This window comes from Arvicola amphibius, chromosome 17 (assembly GCF_903992535.2).
Source record: "Arvicola amphibius chromosome 17, mArvAmp1.2, whole genome shotgun sequence".
NCBI lineage: Eukaryota > Metazoa > Chordata > Mammalia > Rodentia > Cricetidae > Arvicola > Arvicola amphibius.
The window spans coordinates 4,706,718-4,728,030 of record NC_052063.2 but is presented as its reverse complement, the minus strand read 5'-3'; the positions used below and the strand labels follow the sequence as shown (position 1 = coordinate 4,728,030).

The following is a 21,313-nucleotide window of genomic DNA, read 5'->3' as shown; positions in this document are numbered from 1 at the left end:
TGTGAATTCAGAATTGGAGGTTGGATTTTTGTTATTTCAAAAGATTTGGCTTAAGAAAACTAGAGGAAAATATGATTGGGCAGAAATTGTATTCTGTTTTCCTAAATTTAATTAAAAGTAATCTTGGTAAATATGAAATGACCCCTTGTTCACTACTTTTTTTTTCTAACCATGCTTTCTTACACATGGTAAATGTTAATTTCCAATTACAACAAGTCACTTTAACATTGTATTCTGTTCTCCTTTAAGAGAATGTCTGTCCTGGATATGATTAAAGAGTTTAGGAGGAATTGGCGTGCTTTCTGTTCCTCTGAAAGAACTACTCTATGTGGTGCAGACTCCATGCTCCTGGCGCTGCAGCTTTCCATGGCCGAGAACAACAAGCAGGTTAGGAGACTATATTTAGTTTAACTTTTTAAAACCTGAACTTTACTCGCTGCCTGTTTTAATAAGCTTGAGCTTAAGCACATCACTTTCTTTGCAGCATTTGCCCTTCTGTAATAGACTGTTCCAGAAATGCTTCTGCTTATATCTGTCAAATACTGCAGCTGGAGGGATGATTTATTAAATTATTTCATGTGTATAATTTGAACATGGATTGTGCACATTTGATATTTAATGAAAAAGTCACAAAGATTAAACCTGCACTCTTATGGATATATATATATATATATATATATATATAATATATTTGACAATAATTAAATAGGAATATATATATTATATATATTATTATATATATATAATTATTGTTCCTTTGTTCCCTAAAAGAAACTCTAGAGGAGCACATATAAATTTATTCAATATATTTTATGTCTAGTCTCAGCACTGTTGTGTGAGTTATGTATTCTTAATCAGTTTATGGCTGGGCAGTGGTGCTGCACACCTTTAGCCCAGCACTCAGAGGCAGGCAGATCTCTGAGTTCAAGGCCAACCTGGTTTATAGAGTTAGTTCTAGGGCTCCCAAACTACACAGAGAAACCCTGTCTCAAAAAAACAAACACACCAACAAACAAAAAAGTCAGTTTATGCATCAAAATCATTTGGAGGTCTTTAAAAATACTAGCTCATTGGAGCTAAGTGTCACGGGCCTGAAAACCCAGCTACTCAGAAGACAGACAGGATGATCAGAAGTTAAAGGCCTTTCTGAACTAAAGAGTGAGTTCAACACCAGCCCATGACTTGGGTCTTTGAGACTCTGTAAAAAGGGATGGAGAAATCACAGTGGTATAGTTTTTCCCTAGCACATGGGAGGTACTACCAACCAACCAACCAACCAAGAAACTATTGTTTAGAAAATCTCTACCAAGTGATTCTGTTGGAGGTAGCTTGGGCCCACTGACATTCAACTAGAGATGGTTGTGGGATAAATGCAGGCTAGGGCAGTAAAAACAAAAAGGCTTCTTGTTTTTAGATAGATCCTAGATATAAAGAGAAGAAGATTTAGGGAAGGGATAAAAGGAAGGGAGGGTTTAGGAGAGGGGATAATCAGTTCTGAAGAAGAATTCGGGGAGACCAAGATCCTGGCTTGACTATGGAAGAGCAGATTGGGCTCAGTGCCCTGGCATGGACCATGGAATGACATTCCTAGGGCTTCCTTCAATCTTACATATCAGACTTCCAAACTTCACAGACCCATACATTTTCAAAACGTGTTAGACATTAATAGAAAATAAAGACCATATAGGAAAAAGGAAAAAAAGGTTGACATATAATATGACCATTCTTTGAAAATTAAAATTATTTTAACACCTAAAAATAGGATGCTTATAGTCTTACACCAATGGTTAGTGTGTAAGTTACCTTATTCTTCCTGCCACTGTGACAGACATGAACTTACCGTGGCCCATGGTTTTTCAGGTCTCAATTCAGTCACTTGACCCGTTACTTCACGGTACGTGGTCTGGAATAGCATCCTGACAGTAAGACTCCATGGCAGCCACTCCTCAACTTGTGATGGGCAGGAGGCAGAGAGAAAGGGACCTTGGATGGAGTCTAGCCTTCAATTCGTGCCCCCAGTGACTTGCTTCCTCCATCTTGGCCCCGTCTCCTAAAGTTTCTAGCATCTTCCAAAGTAGTGTCCCATATTGGAAGCCAGGTGTTCGGTGCATAAATCCATGGAAAACATCTCTTCAAATTCTAACAGTCTTGCCTTTGTATGGAGAGTTGCAAGTTTTCCATATTTCAACCAGTATATAGATAATTTTGAGTGGAGAAGAATTTTTGCAATATATATCTTAGGTGTTCAAAGTATTTGTTGAGTTTTTATTATGTCTTAGGCATTATAAATATTGGGAATACAACAAATTAGGAAGTCCCTGATTGTGGTGGTTTGCATTGGTATGGTGCCCATCGACTATGTGTTTGAATGTTTGGCCCATAGGAGTAGCTCTGTTAGGAGGTTTGGCCTTGCTGGAGGAAGTGTGTCACTGTAGGGCGGACTTTGAGGCCCAATGTGGCCCTGTCTCTTCCCTGCTGCCTACGGATCAAGATGTGGAACTCTCAGCTCCTTCTCCAGCACCATGTCTGTCATGGTGCCAGATGCCCCCATGTTTCCTGCCATGACAATAATGGACTAACTGCTGACACTGTAAGCAGCCCAATTAAATGTTTCCATGTATAAGCGCTGCCGTGGTCACGGGTCTCTTCACAGCAACAGAAACCTAAGACACTGATGTTACAAGTTAATATTAGGAAAAGAGCAGCTCCCACTCTAGACAGGCGCATTCTAGATCATAATAAATGCTATGGGGTATAAATATGCAAACTACGGAGTAATAGGGGTTGAGGTGTAAAGGCTGTGGCAGTTTTAGGAGCAGGAAAAACTTTATCTAGAAAGTACCATTAAGACAAAGAGGGGAAGAGATGGGAAATTTCCCACAAGCTGCTGTAATTAGTCCTTGCTGTTTCCCAGATGTGCCAGGAAATCTTCACCTTGGTGTCCTTGCATGTGCTTTTCTTGTTACTCCTGCTTCAGCCTGGCAGGTTGCAGGCCTGCATTTGCGGACACAGCTCTTTACTTTAAGCATTGTCTATGTTCTGGCATCGAGCTATGTGCTGGAGTTAGAACGGTGAGCTGGAGTATTGAATCCTGCTTTATTACTGAAAGGTGAAGACGACAGTATGCAAATAATTATGCAAATACTAACTATGCGAAGTATATGGGGCTCTGAAACCAAGCATTTGATTTGGTGAGAGAGATAAAGATGAAGATAAAGGAAGGGAAAGAGTTGACTGCATGAGGAGGAAGGGTGAGACAAGGACGGGTCACCGGCACATGGAGTGCTGCCTGCCAGAGCTCAGGAATCCTAAAGGGACAGGCCAGCTGAAGGGGGGTGGTGCTCATAGTCCAGTTTGACTACACTTTGTTTTTAGCCATAGTTTTAAACAAAAATTGCATATAGGTGTGTTGAGTAGAGTGAAGCAGTACTCACTTTACTTAGTGCTTTGGGAATACAAGTTAAATTGACGGAAAGTAGAAGGAACAGTCCATCGATTCCTTAGATGTCAGTTCACAGATTCCCCACATTTGCCACCTTGATACATTGTTACTCTTTTAAATGTGTTATGGTATCTGGCACCTAATCTTAGTGTTAGTCTTTTCTGCCTGTGTATGTTCGTTTATTATACCTTAAAGACCATTTAGTGGAATCGGACTAGAGACCCTTGTTTTCTCTACTCTTCATTGCTGTGATAAAATGCTGTGACCAGAAGCAACTTATGAAGAGTTTTTTTGGCTTATGCTTCCAGGGGTGGGGGAGTCCATACTGGCAGCAGGTAGCCTGAGCAGGAAGCTGAAAACCTTATCTCCTTCTCCATGCAGGAAGCAGAGAGTAAAATGGAAGTGGGGTGAAGCTATAAACTCTCAAAGCACATCTTCCATGGCAGATTTCCTCCAGCAATGCTGCACCTTTTAAACGTGCCACCAACAGGGAACAAAGTGTTCAAACGCATGACCCGATGAAGGACATTTCTCATTTAGAACACCATGACTTATAACAAGTTCTCTTTCATAAAATGGTCAGTCCTGAAACTATAAATACATCTAACATTATACAGACAACAGGTTGTTTTTATATATTTAGGAACACACGCACACACACACACACACACACACACACACTTGCTCATTCTTAAGAACAATTCAAAAGAGGCCATCATTTTGAAAGAAAGAGGCAGAGGATTGATTACATTTGGAGGGAGGAAAGGGAAGGGGAGAAGTGAATAACATTTCATCTTTTTCGATGGCCTTTCTAGAAGATGTAAGATGAAATCTCATTGTTTCAACTGGCAGTCTTTCATTTGTATTTTCCCATCTGGTGATAGGTGGGGCTACTTGCCCAGCTTTTCAGGGGGCCTGCATTCCAGCTCAGGTCCTCACCCTGCACAGCGGAGGCTTCGCCCCTGCTCCATCTCCCCCATCTCCACACTGAGGACTTTGATCTCGCGCTATGGCAATAGCCTTTGATTCCACTGGGGAGCAGTTACTGTTTTGGTCTTTTCTTGAGACATGGCTTCACAGTTCGAGTCTGTCTGACAGTTATTCTATAATAGTGTATTTGTCACCTGATATAAGGTGACAGCATGTTTGTTATGTTTCATGGTATGAAATAAAGGAACGTAATAACTACATACAGAGCAATTGTTAGAGTACCCACGGTAGACTGTTAGATTTGAAGATGACCTAACAAATAAGAATAAGCAGGGTTAACAATTATACATTTACCTACCATCATTTCAAGAATTATTTTACCTTGAAAGGGAAAAGAGACAAAAATAGATGTACAATATTATTTTATAAGCAGAGAAACAGAGTTGGGGTATCTGACATAACCAAGTTCACAGAATGAATTAACCAATGCTCTTTTCTCTAATGGTGCCAAATGAAGTCAAATTAATTTAAATTTTGAATATTATTTAAAAGTAGAGCCATCATAAACTAATTTTGAGATATAACCAGAGCGCAGGTGCTCCTAAAACACGCAGTTCCACTAGAAAGTGCCCTCTAGGCCTGGCAGGGAAGCTGCACCCCGAAGTCTCAACACTGTGGTCGCCCCCACTGTGATTTTTAATTTCAACACTGACGTGCCAAGGTGAATGAGGTGAAATTCCGGAAACCTCTTCCCTAGATTAAAAGCATCGGGCAAAGACTTTGAGAGAGGGACCATCAATTCTCTTCAGAGGCAAGCTTCTGCAAAGCTTGTTCTATACCAAGTGGCTCTCCCTGAACACATGCACACTCAAACAATGCTAAATGGACTTATTAGGCTGTGTATACATATGTGTGTTATCTTTGGGTTTCTATTGCTGCAATGAAACACCATGATCAAAAAGCAAGTAGGGGAGGAAAGGGTTTATTTGGCTTATACTTCTATATTGTTACTGATTATTGAAGGAAGTCAGGACAGGAACTTAAACAGGGCAGGATACTGGAAGCAGGAGCTGATGCAGAGGCCATGGAGGGTGCTGCTTAGTGACTTGCTTCCCCTGGCTTGCTCAGACTGCGTTCTTCTGGAACCTAAGACCAGCAGCCCAGGTGTAGAACTACCCACAATTGGCTGGGCCCTCTCCCATCAGTCACTAAGTAAGGAAATGCCCGTCAGCTGGATCTTAGGGAGACATTTTCTCTGTTGAGGTTCCCTCAGATAACTGTAGTTTGTATGTCAAATTGACATACAACTAGCCAGCACTTATGTACACGTAACAATAATAAAGATGAGATCATGAATCTGGGGGTGCACCGGAGGAGTTAGAGCAGGGAAAGGGGCAGGAGTAATGTATATGTATGTAGTATTTATATATGACATTCTCAAGAAGAGGTGTAATTCTAACACTTCTCATTTCGTTCTTGTGAAATATAACCCATGTCCATAAGAGAATTAAAGAACTGAACAGTTTGAACTTGCTTCGTACATTAGTCAGCTGGCTGTTTTCAAAGCAAGCAAAACATTGTCTGATTTGTTACTGGTTTGAATCATAGAATATTCTGTCTTGATTGGCACCTCATGAAAAACTAATGTCAGGAATGCATTTTTATTTGGCTTTAAAACAGTTTTTTTTATAGTCCCAGTATGAACACTTTTAATGTAGTAATAGACAAGATCATGAGCTTGCATAATTTTACTTCAACTATCTCTAGTTGACAGAATGAGAATAAGTTGTATGTTTACTTTAGTGAGGAAACCTTAATTTTTTCTAAATATAAAGGATTGTCATACTAGTAATAATTTTAGAAATTTTTGAGGAAAAAAACAATTTAGTGTTGAAACTCACTGAATTTGTTTTATATTACTTAAAGTGTATTTACGATTATAACCTTTAAGGGAGTAGGAAGTATTAAAATATCTCATTTTTGATATGGTGCTGGGAAGTTACCTGACTTATGTTTGGGTTATGGTAAACCTTGAGAGCTAACGGTAGGGCCATTGAGTAGTTAGCTTCATATATTATAGTTGACTTAGATATTTGCGATATAGCAGGCCTCTATTCTAAGACAATAGGGCTAATTTATTGTCTCAGTATGAGTAAATAAACAAGTTTTAAAAGACATTTTAATCATGTTTTAAATCTGGATCTCAAATAACATATATGCCTTTATAAAAGATAAAGATATAGATTTTTAATAATTCAAATGTATATAAAAATGTATGTTTTGAATGTATTGGTTGCTGTGTATTATTCTTTATTAAGTAAGATTTAGTCCCAGACAACAACAGTTGCTAACTACGTAATTTCTATCCACCTTTGAAAGGAACTACAGTGAGTCTTAGTGTTAGCAGAGCTGGGAGAAACGTGGCCGTGGAAGCCCGCACATGCTACATTTCACAGGCCCACATATGGATCCTCAAACATACTTGTTATTCATGCTGAATTGAAAATGAGAAATCAGAACTTTTTAATGAGTCAAGGCTGGTGTTTTTGGGAGGCGCCATTGTTAATATCTTGCATATTATGTGGAGAAAATGCATTGAATATAGAGCAAGCCTTTTGCTTGTCCACTGAAAATGTATCACGTGGCTGCCCAAGGAGACACTGCAAGGAAAGCGTTATACGAGGTGACTATTGGCCTGCACCTGTAGGCAGTGCTGTTGGGTCTCTTGTCAACTACATGTCGGGGTAGTCAGATCACAATCTTTTGATTTCTTTCAGAATATATATATATATATGAATATATAAAATAAGAGCCAAAAAGTAAAAGAATAAATTTGCCTGACCAATGGCATCTGAGTGCTCATAAAGAGAAGCATAACTTCATTTTTAGTACTTAGTTACTATAATTTAGTGTATTTAGGACCAGGGAAAAAACAAAAATCTTTCCAGACCCTGAGTTTTGCACTGATCCCTTTCTTTCTCTGTAATAACAAAACATACGTCATAACAATGATGACCTGAACACTGTGGCTGAGTTTCAAAGCCGGCGCTTAGAATGTATGTTGTTATGTGGGATTCCTCGTGGCACTGGGGATATAGACAAGAGACTGAAAGCTCTTTAGCTCGGCGCAGTTGGTTGTGCACCCGTCCTTTTACTGTGAGTAAAAGATGCAGTGGAGTTTGAAAGTTGAAACATGGGCTATGCACTTATGAATTCTTTTTTTATTTTTTGTTTTGTTTTGTCTTTCAAGACAGGATTTCTTCTGTGTTCCTCTGCAACTTTCTCTGTAGACTAGGCTAACTTCGAACCCAGAACTTCTGCTGTCTCTGCCTTCTAAGTGTTGGGACTAAAGGTGTGTTTCACCATGCCCGACCCCATTCACCATATTTTTTTAATTTGCAAACTTGCCTGCTTGTATATTTTATCAACGTTTCAAAACTTTATGCTTACTATAAACACATGCTATTTGTATTTCTCTTATCAATTATAAGCCACTAGATAAATACGTCTAAGTATTAAGCACTCAGATTTATCACTTTCTTTCTTTCTTTCTTTCTTTCTTTCTTTCTTTCTTTCTTTCTTTTCTTTTCTTTTTGCATCTCCTTCAGCACAGTGGAGAATTTACAGTCTCTCTCAGTGACGTCTTACTGACATGGAAGTACTTCTTACATGAAAGACTGAGCTTGCCCACTGAGAGCATGAAAGTGGTTGACCACTATGAAGACATTAAGAAAACATACGACGATTTCTTGAGGAATAGTAATATGCTAGATCTGATTGATGTCTATAAGAAATGTAGCAACTTGACCTCCGCTTGTGAGAATACCATGATATCCTCTGTAAGTATTTTAAAAATAATTCTACTTTAATCAAATTAGAGCTCAGCTGTTATATTTATCTTACACTATAGAGTTACTAGTTTTAAAAATATGGTGGCGGGCAGAGGCTGTAGTCTTTGTTTTCAGTAGTAATGTGCTGGGTAGAAGCAAAAGATAGAATAAGTTGATTTTTTTAAACTTTTTAAATCTTATTAAAAATGGAAAGATACCTGAAGGCTAGTTTTTACTTGAAAGAAATATTTTTGACAAGTTTTGTTGGACTTGTGATATTCTTATTTAATATAAGAAAAATCTTCTTAATGTATAAAAATTTGACAAAGAAATTAAGTTCCAAATGTCAGGTTTCTATCAAATTAGATTAAAAATTGCCTGTCAACAACTTTTTTCTTCCTTGTTGAATGTACATGTATTTATTTGGTGTGTATTTTATAAAGTGATTGTTATAGTTCTTTTACATGATTTAATATCTTTTTTAGGTAGACATGTGTATATCACTATAAGATAATAGAATGATATCATGTCTGTGAGATAATACACTTCATTGTGTAAGCATATTTACTTTTAATTGAGTATAAGATTAGAAGCTATAGTGTCCCTTAGATTTGTTTATATTAGAATTGATTAACAGTTTTAGAATCTGTTTGTCTATGTGCAGGCTTTATTTTTTGAGTGTTGAAAGTACTTTAATATTTTCTGTGTGCAAATAAAGAAGTAAAGATTGATAATGGCTGAGTAATTATAGCTGGACTTAGGAACTATTTACTGTATTTTGTGATACTGATCCCTTTTCATATGATAATTGGGAATAGTATTTAAGTTCATTGTAATAGAAATCTGTACTATAAATGTATTTAAAGAAAGTAGTTCGTTTCACTCCCCTATAAATGGCCAGAGGTAGCTGTTGAGGGTCCAACATTGCTGCGGTGTTCCCTGCAGGAGGCGGTAGGGCCAGAGGATGACACTCTTCTTTTAAGGAAAACAACTCTGTTATTCAGTCTCACTGCTTACAGCTTGGTTGAAGGGCTGTGGTCTTTATTCAGAGTAGAAGGTGCCAAGGTGACAGCCACCATACTTTAAGCAAGAGTGGACACTGGGCAGCGTGTGGCCTTTTCTCAATTCGTGCATTCTACTAACTTCTGCCCTGTTAGAGCTTCTTCAAGCGCACGTTCACACGTCTTCTTTGGTGTCCACATGCAACACCTTGGAAGATGACTTTGTAAATTTTCCTGCTTATAAGGCTGATTTTTTACTAGCTCTCCATAGGTAACATAGAGAACTAGTTATATTAAGTACTGAGCTGTAGAAATGACAACGGTGGCATGTCTGAGACCTTGGGCACATTATCCGCCCCCCTTGCTTTCTCTTCCGTGGGCCACGTTGTGCGGAGGCCTGTAACGGTTCTTTGCAGGCTAGCTATATGGGAGATTGCCTGCAAATGTTAATGCGTCTCTGGAGGACACCAAAGATTAGCCAAAGCTGCCAAGAGGTAGCTCGTTAAGAAAACTCTGGAATTCTAAAGCTCAGTCTCGATATTTAGGTTTTCTCCAAGGAACTTTCCCCTAACAACAAAATTATTCAGCAAAACATTTGGGTTGACTTTTTTATTTTTAACCAAAGTGTGTTAAATGTAACCCTAATTAATTTGTATTATGTCTTTGAAGTTACATATCAGAATACTCCAAATGGTCCTGATTTTCATGCTCTTGAATCTTCATGGCCTTCATAAGGTTTACTTTGTTTCTTATTTGTTGGAGCTTAAGGAATGCAGAGATTATTGGGAATTAAGATAAAGATGAGGTAGTTCTGGAAAGGTGGTAACTTGAACCTTTACTCCCTAGTTTATTTTGTCTCCATCCGGGAGCATAGGCGACTTTGGATTCTAGCTGGAATATCAAGGAGAGAGCTGGGACAGATTGGGTTTTTCATGAAGTTAAAGTATGTGGACCACCATATCAGAGGCTATAGCCAGCAGAGTGTAGCTCTCAGAAGAACTTAGGCCTAGAGTTCTGTGGGTCCTCTGGGCAAGATCAACAGTTGCTATCTGTGGGTGGGCAGGGTGTCTAACAAAGAAGACATTTGCTGGGGGCATCTTTTGAGTGACATAGCAACGGCCAGCAGAAGCGCACGCATGCTCCAACTGTCGAGGCTGCTCGGAAGGCACTGACGTTGAACTCCGGGTCCGAGAGCTCTTTTATCCTGATGAGGCCACGCTTAAAAAGACAACACAGGACTCCCGAGGAAGCTACCCTTAGCTGTGGCCAGAGACCGGCGGGCGCACTGAACCTTTGTAAACGGCGTGCGGGAGGTGGACTCCTGATGTCTTCATGCCTTTCCCAGGCCACCCGCATCCACGCGGCAGAAGTCAACGCCGCAGCCGCCTCTCGGAAACGGAAGCCGGTTTCCAGGGCTTCCAAGCGGCCCTGTGGGCGGTTAAGGCCCTGCCAGGATCTCTCTGCTCCCGCGGAAGAAGCTTCTGTGTCAGCCCCCTCGACCCAGCGTCCTCGGCAGAAGCAACAGTCTCTTGCAGCCATGTCTCAGAGCTCAACATTTCCCAAGGTTTTCCATAAAACCCGCAGCAGGAGACGAGACCCGAGGAAGCTGGCAGCCGCCATGGAGCGGGTGAGGCAGTGGGAAATTCGCCTGCTTCAGAACCTCGAGGAGGCCTCGCAGCACCACCTCACTGTCGAAACCCAGAAGAGACCTGTGAGCCAGGGGCTTCAGTTCAGTACAGAAGACCCGCCAGGGGCCAGCTCCGATCTCCGCACAGGGCACGGACTTTTGTCATTCTGGACACATGTCCACTAAATACGAAGCTGGCATTACTCTTATAAATGATTGTACCACTCACTTTATCCAAAACACTTGTTCTTTTGTTGTAAAACGGTTAAGCACCCTAACCTGCCGGCCCCATCCTTCCTCTCCTCTTTCCCTCAGCCCCCCTTCAGGGGTAGGGGCAGGAGTGCCGGCTCTTCTCTGAGATGCTAGAGTAGACTCCGAAAGCACCGCGACTGGGAGACACTGAAAACTTTGTTGGAAGAACAACGTCCACTATATGCCAGGGGCATATATGGTCTAGGATGTTGCAGGAGCAGGGGAGGTTTATTTTTAAACTTCAGGTAGGACAGAAAGTTTTCCCTCCAGCTTGTGTCAGGTTAGAGGCATGTTTCGAAGGGTTACCGACATCGGGACACCCAGGAAATCCACCAGCAATGGGCGTGATGCCGGCTGACGGCTGCAGTTACTGCGCTAGAACAGCATTTCCACTGCTCCAGTCGTGTGTGTGTGTGTGTGTGTGTGTGTGTGTGTGTGTGTACTCACTGTGTAAGAGACCTCAGCATTTGGGACCCTTATGAACTTCCTCCTGTGTGAACGATTGCTCAGGTTATAAAAGTGACAGAAGTCTTTTAACTTGTCAAATATAAAGACACAAAAACTTGTTATGTAATGACATAAAGGCAAATACTTCCAAGTAATTCCTTCTAATTTTTATGAAAAACTGTTTTCTTGACAACTCAGAGAAAAATATGAGGAAAGATTTCTCAATACAGAACACTTATTGACACAAAAATTAATATCCTAACAAACAGTAAAGTTAAAGAACTTAGAGCTACAGGTCCTGACGTGAAGATGCTAGTAGTCCCAGAAGGGAAGACGCCTGAGGGCACAACTAAATAAAAATGTATATGTCATAATAAATAGTACTGTTAACTGAAGAGAAATCTAAGTTCTAGGCTATATTAATGAGAAAAGACACATACGTAGATATGAGCTGATAAAATTCCTGTATTTTTAAATATTATAAATTTATTTAGTTATAAGTTATTATTGAATTATAATTTAGATATGTTTGTTATTGAGCAAAAGATTAAATAGAATGTTCCTTCCCAACCACAGTAATTTTTTTATCATTCATTAGAAGGGTTTGTGAGAATATGCAAAAGTCTGTAGAGGAAAATGTTGTGCTTATTTATAATTATCCACAGATGTCAAGCAATACTCTGTCCTGGAGCATCCGTGACACTCACTGCGTGGAATCTTATATAACATACGATTCTGTTTCCTGTGACCTTCATTATACTGTGTACTGTTTACAGAGTCAGCTACGGGACTTTCTGTCTGGCACACAGTGTGCAGAACACGATGAGAGCAACCCTCAGGTACCTGCATCCCCGGTGAAACGCAGCCAGGACGACGGGCAGGTACTGGTTCAGTCAGTTAACCAGGATGTGACTCCCTCGAATCATCCGCTGCTGGTTCACTGCGGTTATCATTGTTTTGTTTTTTGTTTTTCCTTTTTTCCACCTTTTAAAGTTGTTTAAATAAAGCTGAATCTGCAAAGGATAATACACTGGGACTGGTGAAAGTCATCTTAGTCCGCATCTTCACGGTCTGGTCCGAGGCAGCCAGCCAGCACTGAGTGAGCACAGGCACAACCTAAGTGCAGAGAGATGGTTATGTTTCAGACTGTCAGGTTGATTTTTTTAAACTTTCTATTAGTTAAAATTCACATCTGCTGTTTTAGATGGCTGATTCTTGAGAGGATGTGTTCCGTAACTGATAATGTTCTTATGGCAGGGTGTATTGTGCATGCTGCTCCAACTAATGAGGTTTATTTACCCTTGGCTGAGTATTATACTACGTACCTGTTGCCTCAGCTAACCATGAGCTGGGCTTATGAAAGTTTCTATGTTTAATAGAATCACCATGGTGAGAGTTTAAGAATGTTGGCAAAATCAGTAAAATTTTGTTGAATGTGCTTTTGAAATCTACTTGCATGGCCTTCTGCTCCAGTAAGGTTACCACATTTGATGAGTTTCTCTGGTAAGTTGTCAGGAAGCAGTGCCGAGAGACTGTGCTGCAGTCTGGTGCTGAGCAGCTTGCCCCTTAAAGAGCAGAGACCCTCGCTGCTTCTAGCTAAGGCTTGCTCGCTTCCTGGATTTACCAATGCACTTGGTTTTCCTTCCGTGATTCCTTTTTCCTTTCTTGTTTAGGGTTACCCAAACCCTGTGTTGTACGTATGCCTGAAACTCTTGTGTGTGAAAATGAACGATAATCACATGTCTGGTTTCTCTATGTGTTCCTAAAGTAGTTACGTGTCTCTGTGGACTGTTTTAGTCTTAAGGATTCCCTAATTTTATTTTTTTCCTTTGTCTACTTAATGCTCTACTGTCCCTAAATTTGTTGTGTCTCTGATTAAAAGCTGTAAGTTAATATTTAGTGTTACTTTTTTATAAAAAATACTTTGTGACTAATATGGAATATTTCATATTACGTCACCCTAGGAAACAGAAATTCAGGCTGTCCTGAACTGGCAGATCTCTCTAGTATAAAAATTAGTTCCCACTTTGCTGTTATCACCAAACACCTGTGAGAAGGTCCCCTGCTTTGCAGCAGCAATCCTGTCTCCCAGCACCTTTTACCTAATGGGTTCTTTTAATACATGCCGTGATGATCAATTGTTGCCTTTTCCCCAGCATTTGTAGAACCCTGAGTTTTGTTTTTTTATTTGTAATATCTTCATTAGTCACCTTCAATCACCCAGAGCTTTATCCTGTTTAATGGGATAAAACAGTTCTCTAAAGTTGTGAAGCTGGTTGCTTAAACTTCCCTACCAATTAAGGGTAGGTGAGATGGAGCCACAGCTGAGATGAACTAGACGTCCACTTTCCTGCTTGTCTCTGTTTGTTCAGTACTGTGAGATCTGTGTGCTTGAGTACTTCAGTTGAGAGCCCTGTTAAGGTAGCTCCAGGTCTGTCTGTTATGTGCCCTGTAAGACGGAGTATTTTCTTGCTTCTGGTATAAGAAAATCCCAGGCCTACCATGAATGTTCCTTTCTAAATACCGGGTTCGTTTTATTACTATTTTCTCTTGCTTAAAATTATTTGTTTCCTACTTTCTTTCTCTTTGTTTTTTGTTCTTGTCCTAATTTTTTGCAAAATGCTAACCAAAATTTTCTTACTTAATAAGCATATACTTATGTATCAAATGAGAAGAGTCTTGTCTCTGATGGTTCTCTTAAAAACTGTGTGTGTGTGTGTATGTGTGCGTGTGATATACATGCCTGTGGATGTCAGAAGACAGCCTGTAGGAGTTAGCTCCCTTCTACCAGCATGCATGATCTGGGGATCACACTCAGGTCTTCAGACTTGATGGCAAACACTATCCCTACCTCAGCAGCCCAGTGTCTCTGTTCTCTCTTAGGAACTCTGTGAGGAGGACACAGTAATTGTTGTTATAATCTTTCAAGAAAGAGGACTGTCTGGTGTGTGGACAGATAAGCTTTCTCATTTTGACTTAAAGATATAAACCAGTATCCCAAAAGGATAGCTGTAACAAAGGGTGAGAGCTGGGACTTCACTGTATCCACATGGTCTCAGGAAGGGCTGGGACTTCACTGTATCCACAGGGTCTCAGGAAGGGCTGGGACTTCACTGTATCCACAGGGTCTCAGGAAGGGCTGGGACTTCACTGTATCCATAGGGTTTCTTTATTTAGGAAACACTGAGAGTGCAAGGTGTAGCTAAGAGGTAAAACAGGTGCTTAACCTGTAACTGGACTCCATCCCAAGCCCATGTGAACAAGTGTGGCGCACATACACACTCAAACACAAAATAAAAATGGTAGTTTTTTTCTCGAGTTATATTTTCTTTTTCTATTTTGTTCCAAGCATAGCTATATTCTACTTATTAAGTATATACTTTCTATAATCATATTTCAGGTGAAACATAGGCAGTCATTAACAGCATGCAGTTTTCAAGCATGTTTTAGGGTGACAGAGAGCTTCTATAAAGTCCGATGAAGGCTTCATTTGACACTGTGAACAGGCCAATGTTCCACACTAAGCTTAAAGTTTCAGACTGACCCTGACTTTCAGGAAGTGGATGAAAATGGCAAAACCACCAGTCTGAAGACGACAGTATGGGAAGGACCCACTGTCCTGAGGAGGAACGCCATCTCTGACACTAAAGCCAGTTTTAGGGAATCAGGCCCTAACGGATCTCTGCTCTTAGGGAGTTCTTTGCTGATGCAGGAAGGGGGAAGAAGACACAAAAGTGAATATGCCCACATCCCAAGGAATTTGTGTCAAGTGAGAGTCAAGAGAGTCTCAGGAGGGGCAGGAAGGGGAGGCCCTCCCGCACATCAGTCAAGTCAGCTTTGGAAACATTGTTAGGAACGCATGCGCCCTCTGCCACAGTGGCGAAGGGTTCTGTGTGCTAGCACGTAGCTCAAAACAAAATGCAAGAAAAGAGCAAAACAGACTACTTTTGATAGAACTAGATGTAAAAAAATACTCTCGCATGCTGTTCATCCTCCAAAAGTCACACACTTCACACTGGTGTCTCCAGAACCCTCAGCAGGCTGTGCCTTCTCTGTTTCCGCTTGTCCATGATCTGCAGAGCTGGTTCTGTCCCTGCTGGCATCATCTTCCCTCTCTTCAGGGTGCTTTGTCTCCTTTCTAGGGACCCTTTAGGCTTATGCCTGATTGATAAGGCGTTTTTAGAAGTCGCCATACTTAAAACTCTAACGTGACTTTTGGGGGGGTATAGCTTGGAGAGGTATGTTTTGATTATCAAATATATTTCTTAATGGCACACCAAAATCTTCTCATGGAACTGTAAGATCAATTTAAGAATACTCTTTATTTTCTAATTTTATTTTACTCTATTTTCCCCCTAAGGTGTTAAACTCTTGCTTTAGAAATTCTGGGGTAACGAAGTGGAATATACAATATTCCCTTGCCTGGCCATTAAGCAAATAAAAAAAATGTAACAGTGTATCAGTTCTAGTCCAATCATTTGCCATTATTCACAAGCATTTATGTCTTAGCAAGGAAAGTTTTTAATGAGGAAATAAGGTAAATTTTTTTGTGCTTGTTAAAAATCTTGATTTCCGATTAAGGCTGGATATTTGCATCTTAGTAGGATTTGCAGGAGAGGGCAATAAGTGCTAAGCAGTCACGAGGTTAATAAAGCTGTCCAGCCCACAGAAACTACGAGTACTTTGTGGTGTGGGTAGAATCGGCGTATTAAGCAAATAGATCAGTTCTCTCATTTTTTGGTGCCGTGCTAAAGCTTTCGTCTTGGGGATTCCTTCAGTTTGCGTCCCTGCTTCTGGATGTCGTAATTGCATTTATGGACTGCTTTTCCAAGGAGCCTTTTGAACACTTAACTTGCACATATAAGAGCACAGAAACCATAACTTCCATGTTATCTGACCATAATGAGAGGGAGGCAGGTCCAGCTGCAGCCAGAGTTTCAAGAAGCCCTTCATCTGTGAGGACTCCAAGATACTTTCCCCAGTGTTTGCCCAGCGGCCTGGATCAGAGAAGCGGGCTCTGTGAGCCTTAAAGAGCAAGTAGAAGGTGTGGGTACTTATAGGTTGGCTTTATATATATGTATGTATGTATGTATGTATGTATGTATATAATCTTCCTCCCCTATCCCTACTTTTTCTTTCCAGTTTTGTGTGTGTGTATGTGTGTGTGTGTATGTGAGAGAGAGAGAGAGAGAGAGAGAGAGAGAGAGAGAGAGATAGAGAGAGAGAGAGAGAGAGAGAATGCACACACATACTTAAATCCACTGAGTCCACATAGTGCTGCCTCTATGAGCACGGGTGTAGGAGCATCCACTGGGCATGGGCAGCCCTGGAAGGGCCACATCCCTGAGGATGACTCTTTCCAAGCACTCAGCTGTTGCCAGTAGCTCCTCGGCTGGGGTGGAACTTGCACGGGAGTAGCTTCAGCGTGCAGCTTCTGCTCTTGATGGAGACTGTCCTTCTTTATTGTGGTAACTCTTGTCAGTCAGGCGGGCAGCTTTAGGAGGGACACACATGGTGTGGGGGGGGGGAGGAAAGGTCCAGCTAGCCAGGGGAGCTGAGGCAGCCCTGTGAGCAGGGCATTAACATCCATCCCCCTTACCTCCCTCTCAGGGTTAATCTTTGGGTGCTGTTTTCTTTTTCTTTTGATGTTTTTCTTCCTTTTTTGTTGTTGCTTGTTTTTTGGAAAGGGCCTACTATGTAGCCCTGACTAGCCTTGAAGGTCGTGTAAGCCGGTCCTGCCTCGAATTTAGAGATCTACTTGATCTCTAAATATAAGTGATGGAATTAAAGGCGTGTGCTACTGCCTGGCCCTAATTTTGTTAACATTTTATCTAAAGTCTATAAGCTTACCTATCCTATGAAGTTCTTTTTCCTTTATCTTTTGTTTCTGTGAGGCGTGGTCTCGCTGTAGCTCAGGCTGTCCAGGAATTCATTATGTAGTCCAGGCTGCCCTGAAATGCCCAGTAATCCTCCTGCCTCAGCTTCCCAAATGCTGGGAGTTAGAGTTGAACCACCATGTTGGTTGGACACTGATTAAATGTTTTTTCTTTTTATTAATTATGAGTGCTGTTTAAGTCCAAAAAATTATTTTACATTTGCATATTTAAATAAACCAAAGCTTATCTTTAAATTTTCTTTTAAAATGTACATTAATTTAGGATCTGCTTACTTACTATTTACCAGAAGAGTCTTCCTAATGATTTTGTTCTTTATCTATTCAATTTTCTTTTACAGTTCAACATTTTTAATGTGGGAAGACAGAACAGATACAAATTAGTTAAAATAATTTTTATTCATTCTCTGGCAATTTTATATATACTCTCTTAATTACTGTTCTATTGCTGTGAAGATGTTCTACGGTCAAGATAACTTATGGAAGAAGGCATTTAATGGGGACTAAACAGTTTTCAGTTTCAGAGGGTTCGTCCATTACCATTGTGGCAGGGAGCATGGCGGTCAGCAGCCATGGCCCGGAGTAGTAGCTGGGGACGTGTGTGTTGAGACAACCACTGTGGGGCAGAGAGACAGCTAAACGGCATAGTATGAGCTTTTGAAACCTCAAGCCTCCCCTCCCCACCAGTGACATACCTCTGCTAACACATAATCCTTCCAAAACATATCACCAACCAGGGGCCAAGTATTCAAATATATGAGCCTGGAGTGGGGCGGGCTTCTCATTCAAACCCCCTATAAATGCACATGATGAATTTTTATAATATTCATTCCTATTCTCCTCTCTTAACCTCCTTTCTCAACATATCCCCCTCCTAATTTCATGCATTTAAAAATTAACCTATTGAGTTTAGGTATGGCCGCTTGCCTGGTCATCCGTATATGGCTATTTACCAGGGCTCGTCTGACTCCAGCGGCTGGTATCTGCCGACAGTTCCTCAGCTGGGGCGGGAGTCCTCTGTGTCCCCCCCCCCCCCTTCACGTACTGGAGTGCTGGGTGGTGCAGGTTCTGTGGAGATAACCACTGTTCCTGTCAGTGCGCATGCTCCGAAGAATCGCTTCAGGCTCTTGCCTTCTCTGGGAAAGAATGGGGTGGTGGCTGGTACAACTGTCTCACTTGGGGCCGAGCACTCACTTATTCTCAGTGCTTCCAGCTGTGAGTCTCTTCATTGACTGTTGTTGCAAAGAGACACTCTGTGACTTTGGCTGGGAGCAGCACTACTGTATGCATATTTAAAGGATAGTTTGACAACATGACATCATATGCATTTAGTGAAACAGCATAAATAGTTGTCTCCCCACCTCTCTTGACCCATAACCTTCCTAGTCACGGACATTTGACCAGGTTCCCTTCTGTAATATGGGTCAGAAAGTGCCCGGTTGCACCCTTAATGTTCAATCCACTCTTGTGCCTTGTGCCTCTGGCACATCTTGCCTAGCTTGTCAGTATTGTAGCATACACATGACTAGCTAGGTAAGACCACAGACAGCCTTTTCCTGCTAGTAGCCTGCATAGCACTTTCTGGAGCTAGGAAACCTAGCAAGTAGGTCAGTTCCAATTTGATTACGCCATGCCCTGCAACCAAAGCGTGCTGTGTCTTCAGCAGCAGGCTCTGTTTATCTACTTCTGGTAGGCAACCAGAAACAGTGGTGGTAGCCTGTAATTTTGGGGTTGGGGGTCTCCGTGGCTAGCAGTCCACAGGGAGACATTCCACCTTTTACACTGGGCTAAGAAAATTGAAAAAAAAAAAAAAACTTCCTTAGAGTTTGGAGATGATACATTGCAGGGCAAATGTATCTGAATTTCCAGTGTTCCCGAAGTGCTTGTGAATTGAGCTCAGCGTCTGAAAATCTGTTATCTGCAGGAGAGATTGCAGGCTTACCATATGAGAGCAAGAACTAGAAACAAACAACCCCAGAGCTGTGGGAGGTAGTCAGAGTTGAAGGGAAAGGCACATGAAGAGAGTCCATAAAAGGAGTTTGGTTTTGCTGAGATCTGGTTGTTCTTTTCTTTCTGCTCCCCCCATCCCCCAAATGTACTTTTGGTGTCAAATCTAAGTTCTCTGCCCCACTCTAGGATTTAAGGATTTTCTCCTATGCTTTGTTCTAAAAGTTGCTTTGCTATATTGTAGATTGAAGTCTGTGGTCCATTTTGAGTTAGTTTTCATGAAAGGTGTGAGCTTTTGGTTGAGGTTCATTTGTCTTTGTGTGGATATTGGAGATCTGTTGTCCCAGTCCCACTGATGGCACTGGATTTTGTATTTCTGTTGCTGTGGCTTTGTTCGTCTGCTTCTGGATTCTTTTCAGGTTCTCCCCGGTGGTGTATATGTCTTTTTTGAATATACTTCCCTGTCTTGCTTACTAAAACTTTGTAGTAATTCTTAAGATTTTTTTCCATATATTTAATATGTTTTCATATAACTTATGTATTTCTTAATAAATCTGTTAATGCTCTCAAAGGTTAATGTCAACACTAAGTGTTAATGTTTTCTAAACATTTGTTTTATTCATTTTGATCTTTAGTGATTTGATAATGTCAGTTGCTCTCTAGTAGTTCTCAGGACTTAAGCATTTAATTTTAGCTGTGTATCTGGTGTTGGGATATAGACTTGGGGTCCAGGGACCGGATGGCTCCCTCTCTAAGGTTCTGGAAACTGTATCTTCAGCCGTTATTTCCTGGCAGGCTTATGCAGATGAATAAGATGAAACCTCAGCAGAAAGGCAGAAAGGCCTCTATGAACTATCTTTTATATCATGTTGAAGATCAATTTTCCATTAATCATTGTTAATATTTTCTTGTTATTGAGTTCATTACCGTAAGAAAATTCAAGTTATCCAACTTGATCCCAATTAGTTTGGCTATTCTTTTTGCCTAAAGAATGAGATGCATTATTGTGATTACAGATTCTATGTATTCTTCCTGAATATAGAAAGAGGTTTAGAACAACTGAAATAAAGAAAATAACGGAATACTTTATTGTACAGGTACGGATATTGGCGAAGAAAATTTTCTTATCCTATTTGGGCCTGCTAGTGAATTCAAAGAATGACTTGGCTCTGGCTCAGGTTCTCAACATCCCTGATCGAGGACTGGGGAAAGAGGCCTTCACCACCTTGAAGCATGCTGCTCGGGAGAAACAGCTGTCCATGTTTTTGGTATGGATCTTACACTTTCAGGACTGTTTGTAACTCCTTGAGCAGTGACCTTTAATGTAGATTTCTTGCAATTATAATGAAACAATTTTTAAGTAGTTAATTTATATTTTACCTGTGTATTTGAAAATCCATTGCTTTTTATCTTTTCCTGTGTCTTCCAAGTTTAGCAAAGGGGGATTTCTCTTTAGCAGTATTCTCTACATAATTATATATTATAGGCTGTTAGTCCTAATAAATAAATATACAATCTTTCTCTTCTTCCTTCTTTCCTTTCTTTTCTTTGTGGTGCTTTACTATGTGGCCCAAGTTGCCCTCAGACTCTTAGTCCCCCTGCCTCTGTCTCACAAGTGGTGATACATGATAAACGTGTATCAATCACCATGCCTGGCTTTGATAAACTCTTCTTGAGTAAGTGTTTCCAATGGTAGAGTCTTCAGACATTGGTTACACAATGCATACGCGCATATCAAGGGCCGTGGGAAGTCCTTCACTGAGGTAGCATCCTCATGTCTTACGAACAGCCTTGTTACTTCATCTGTTGCTCTTCCTCAAACCATTGACCACAGAACTTCCCTACAAATTATTGATATTCCATAATGTGCCTTTCTTAGGGTAATTTGGAAGATACTGTTTAGAACATGGTATCTTTTTGATGGCGATGTTCTTGGGGATCGCT

General features: G+C 40.7%; 1 protein-coding gene across 5 annotated transcripts in view; it reads left to right on the top strand.

Moving 5' to 3' along the window:
• Positions 1-255: 255 nt before the first annotated feature.
• The window catches only part of LOC119803570 (PARP1 binding protein), a 39,463-nt gene continuing 18,405 nt past the window's right edge, over positions 256-21,313 (top strand). For 3 of the 5 annotated variants that reach the window (XM_038314963.1, XM_038314961.1, XM_038314958.1), the window contains exons 1-4: positions 262-387; positions 7,981-8,211; positions 12,306-12,410; positions 20,467-20,637. In XM_038314963.1, coding sequence (XP_038170891.1) covers positions 268-387; positions 7,981-8,211; positions 12,306-12,410; positions 20,467-20,637 — 627 coding nt within the window. In that variant the 5' untranslated portion in view covers positions 262-267. Of the gene's footprint in view, positions 388-7,980; positions 8,212-12,305; positions 12,411-20,466; positions 20,638-21,313 lie in introns of all 5 variants that reach the window. The other 2 variants (XM_038314959.1, XM_038314960.1) reach the window with 2 other exon arrangements.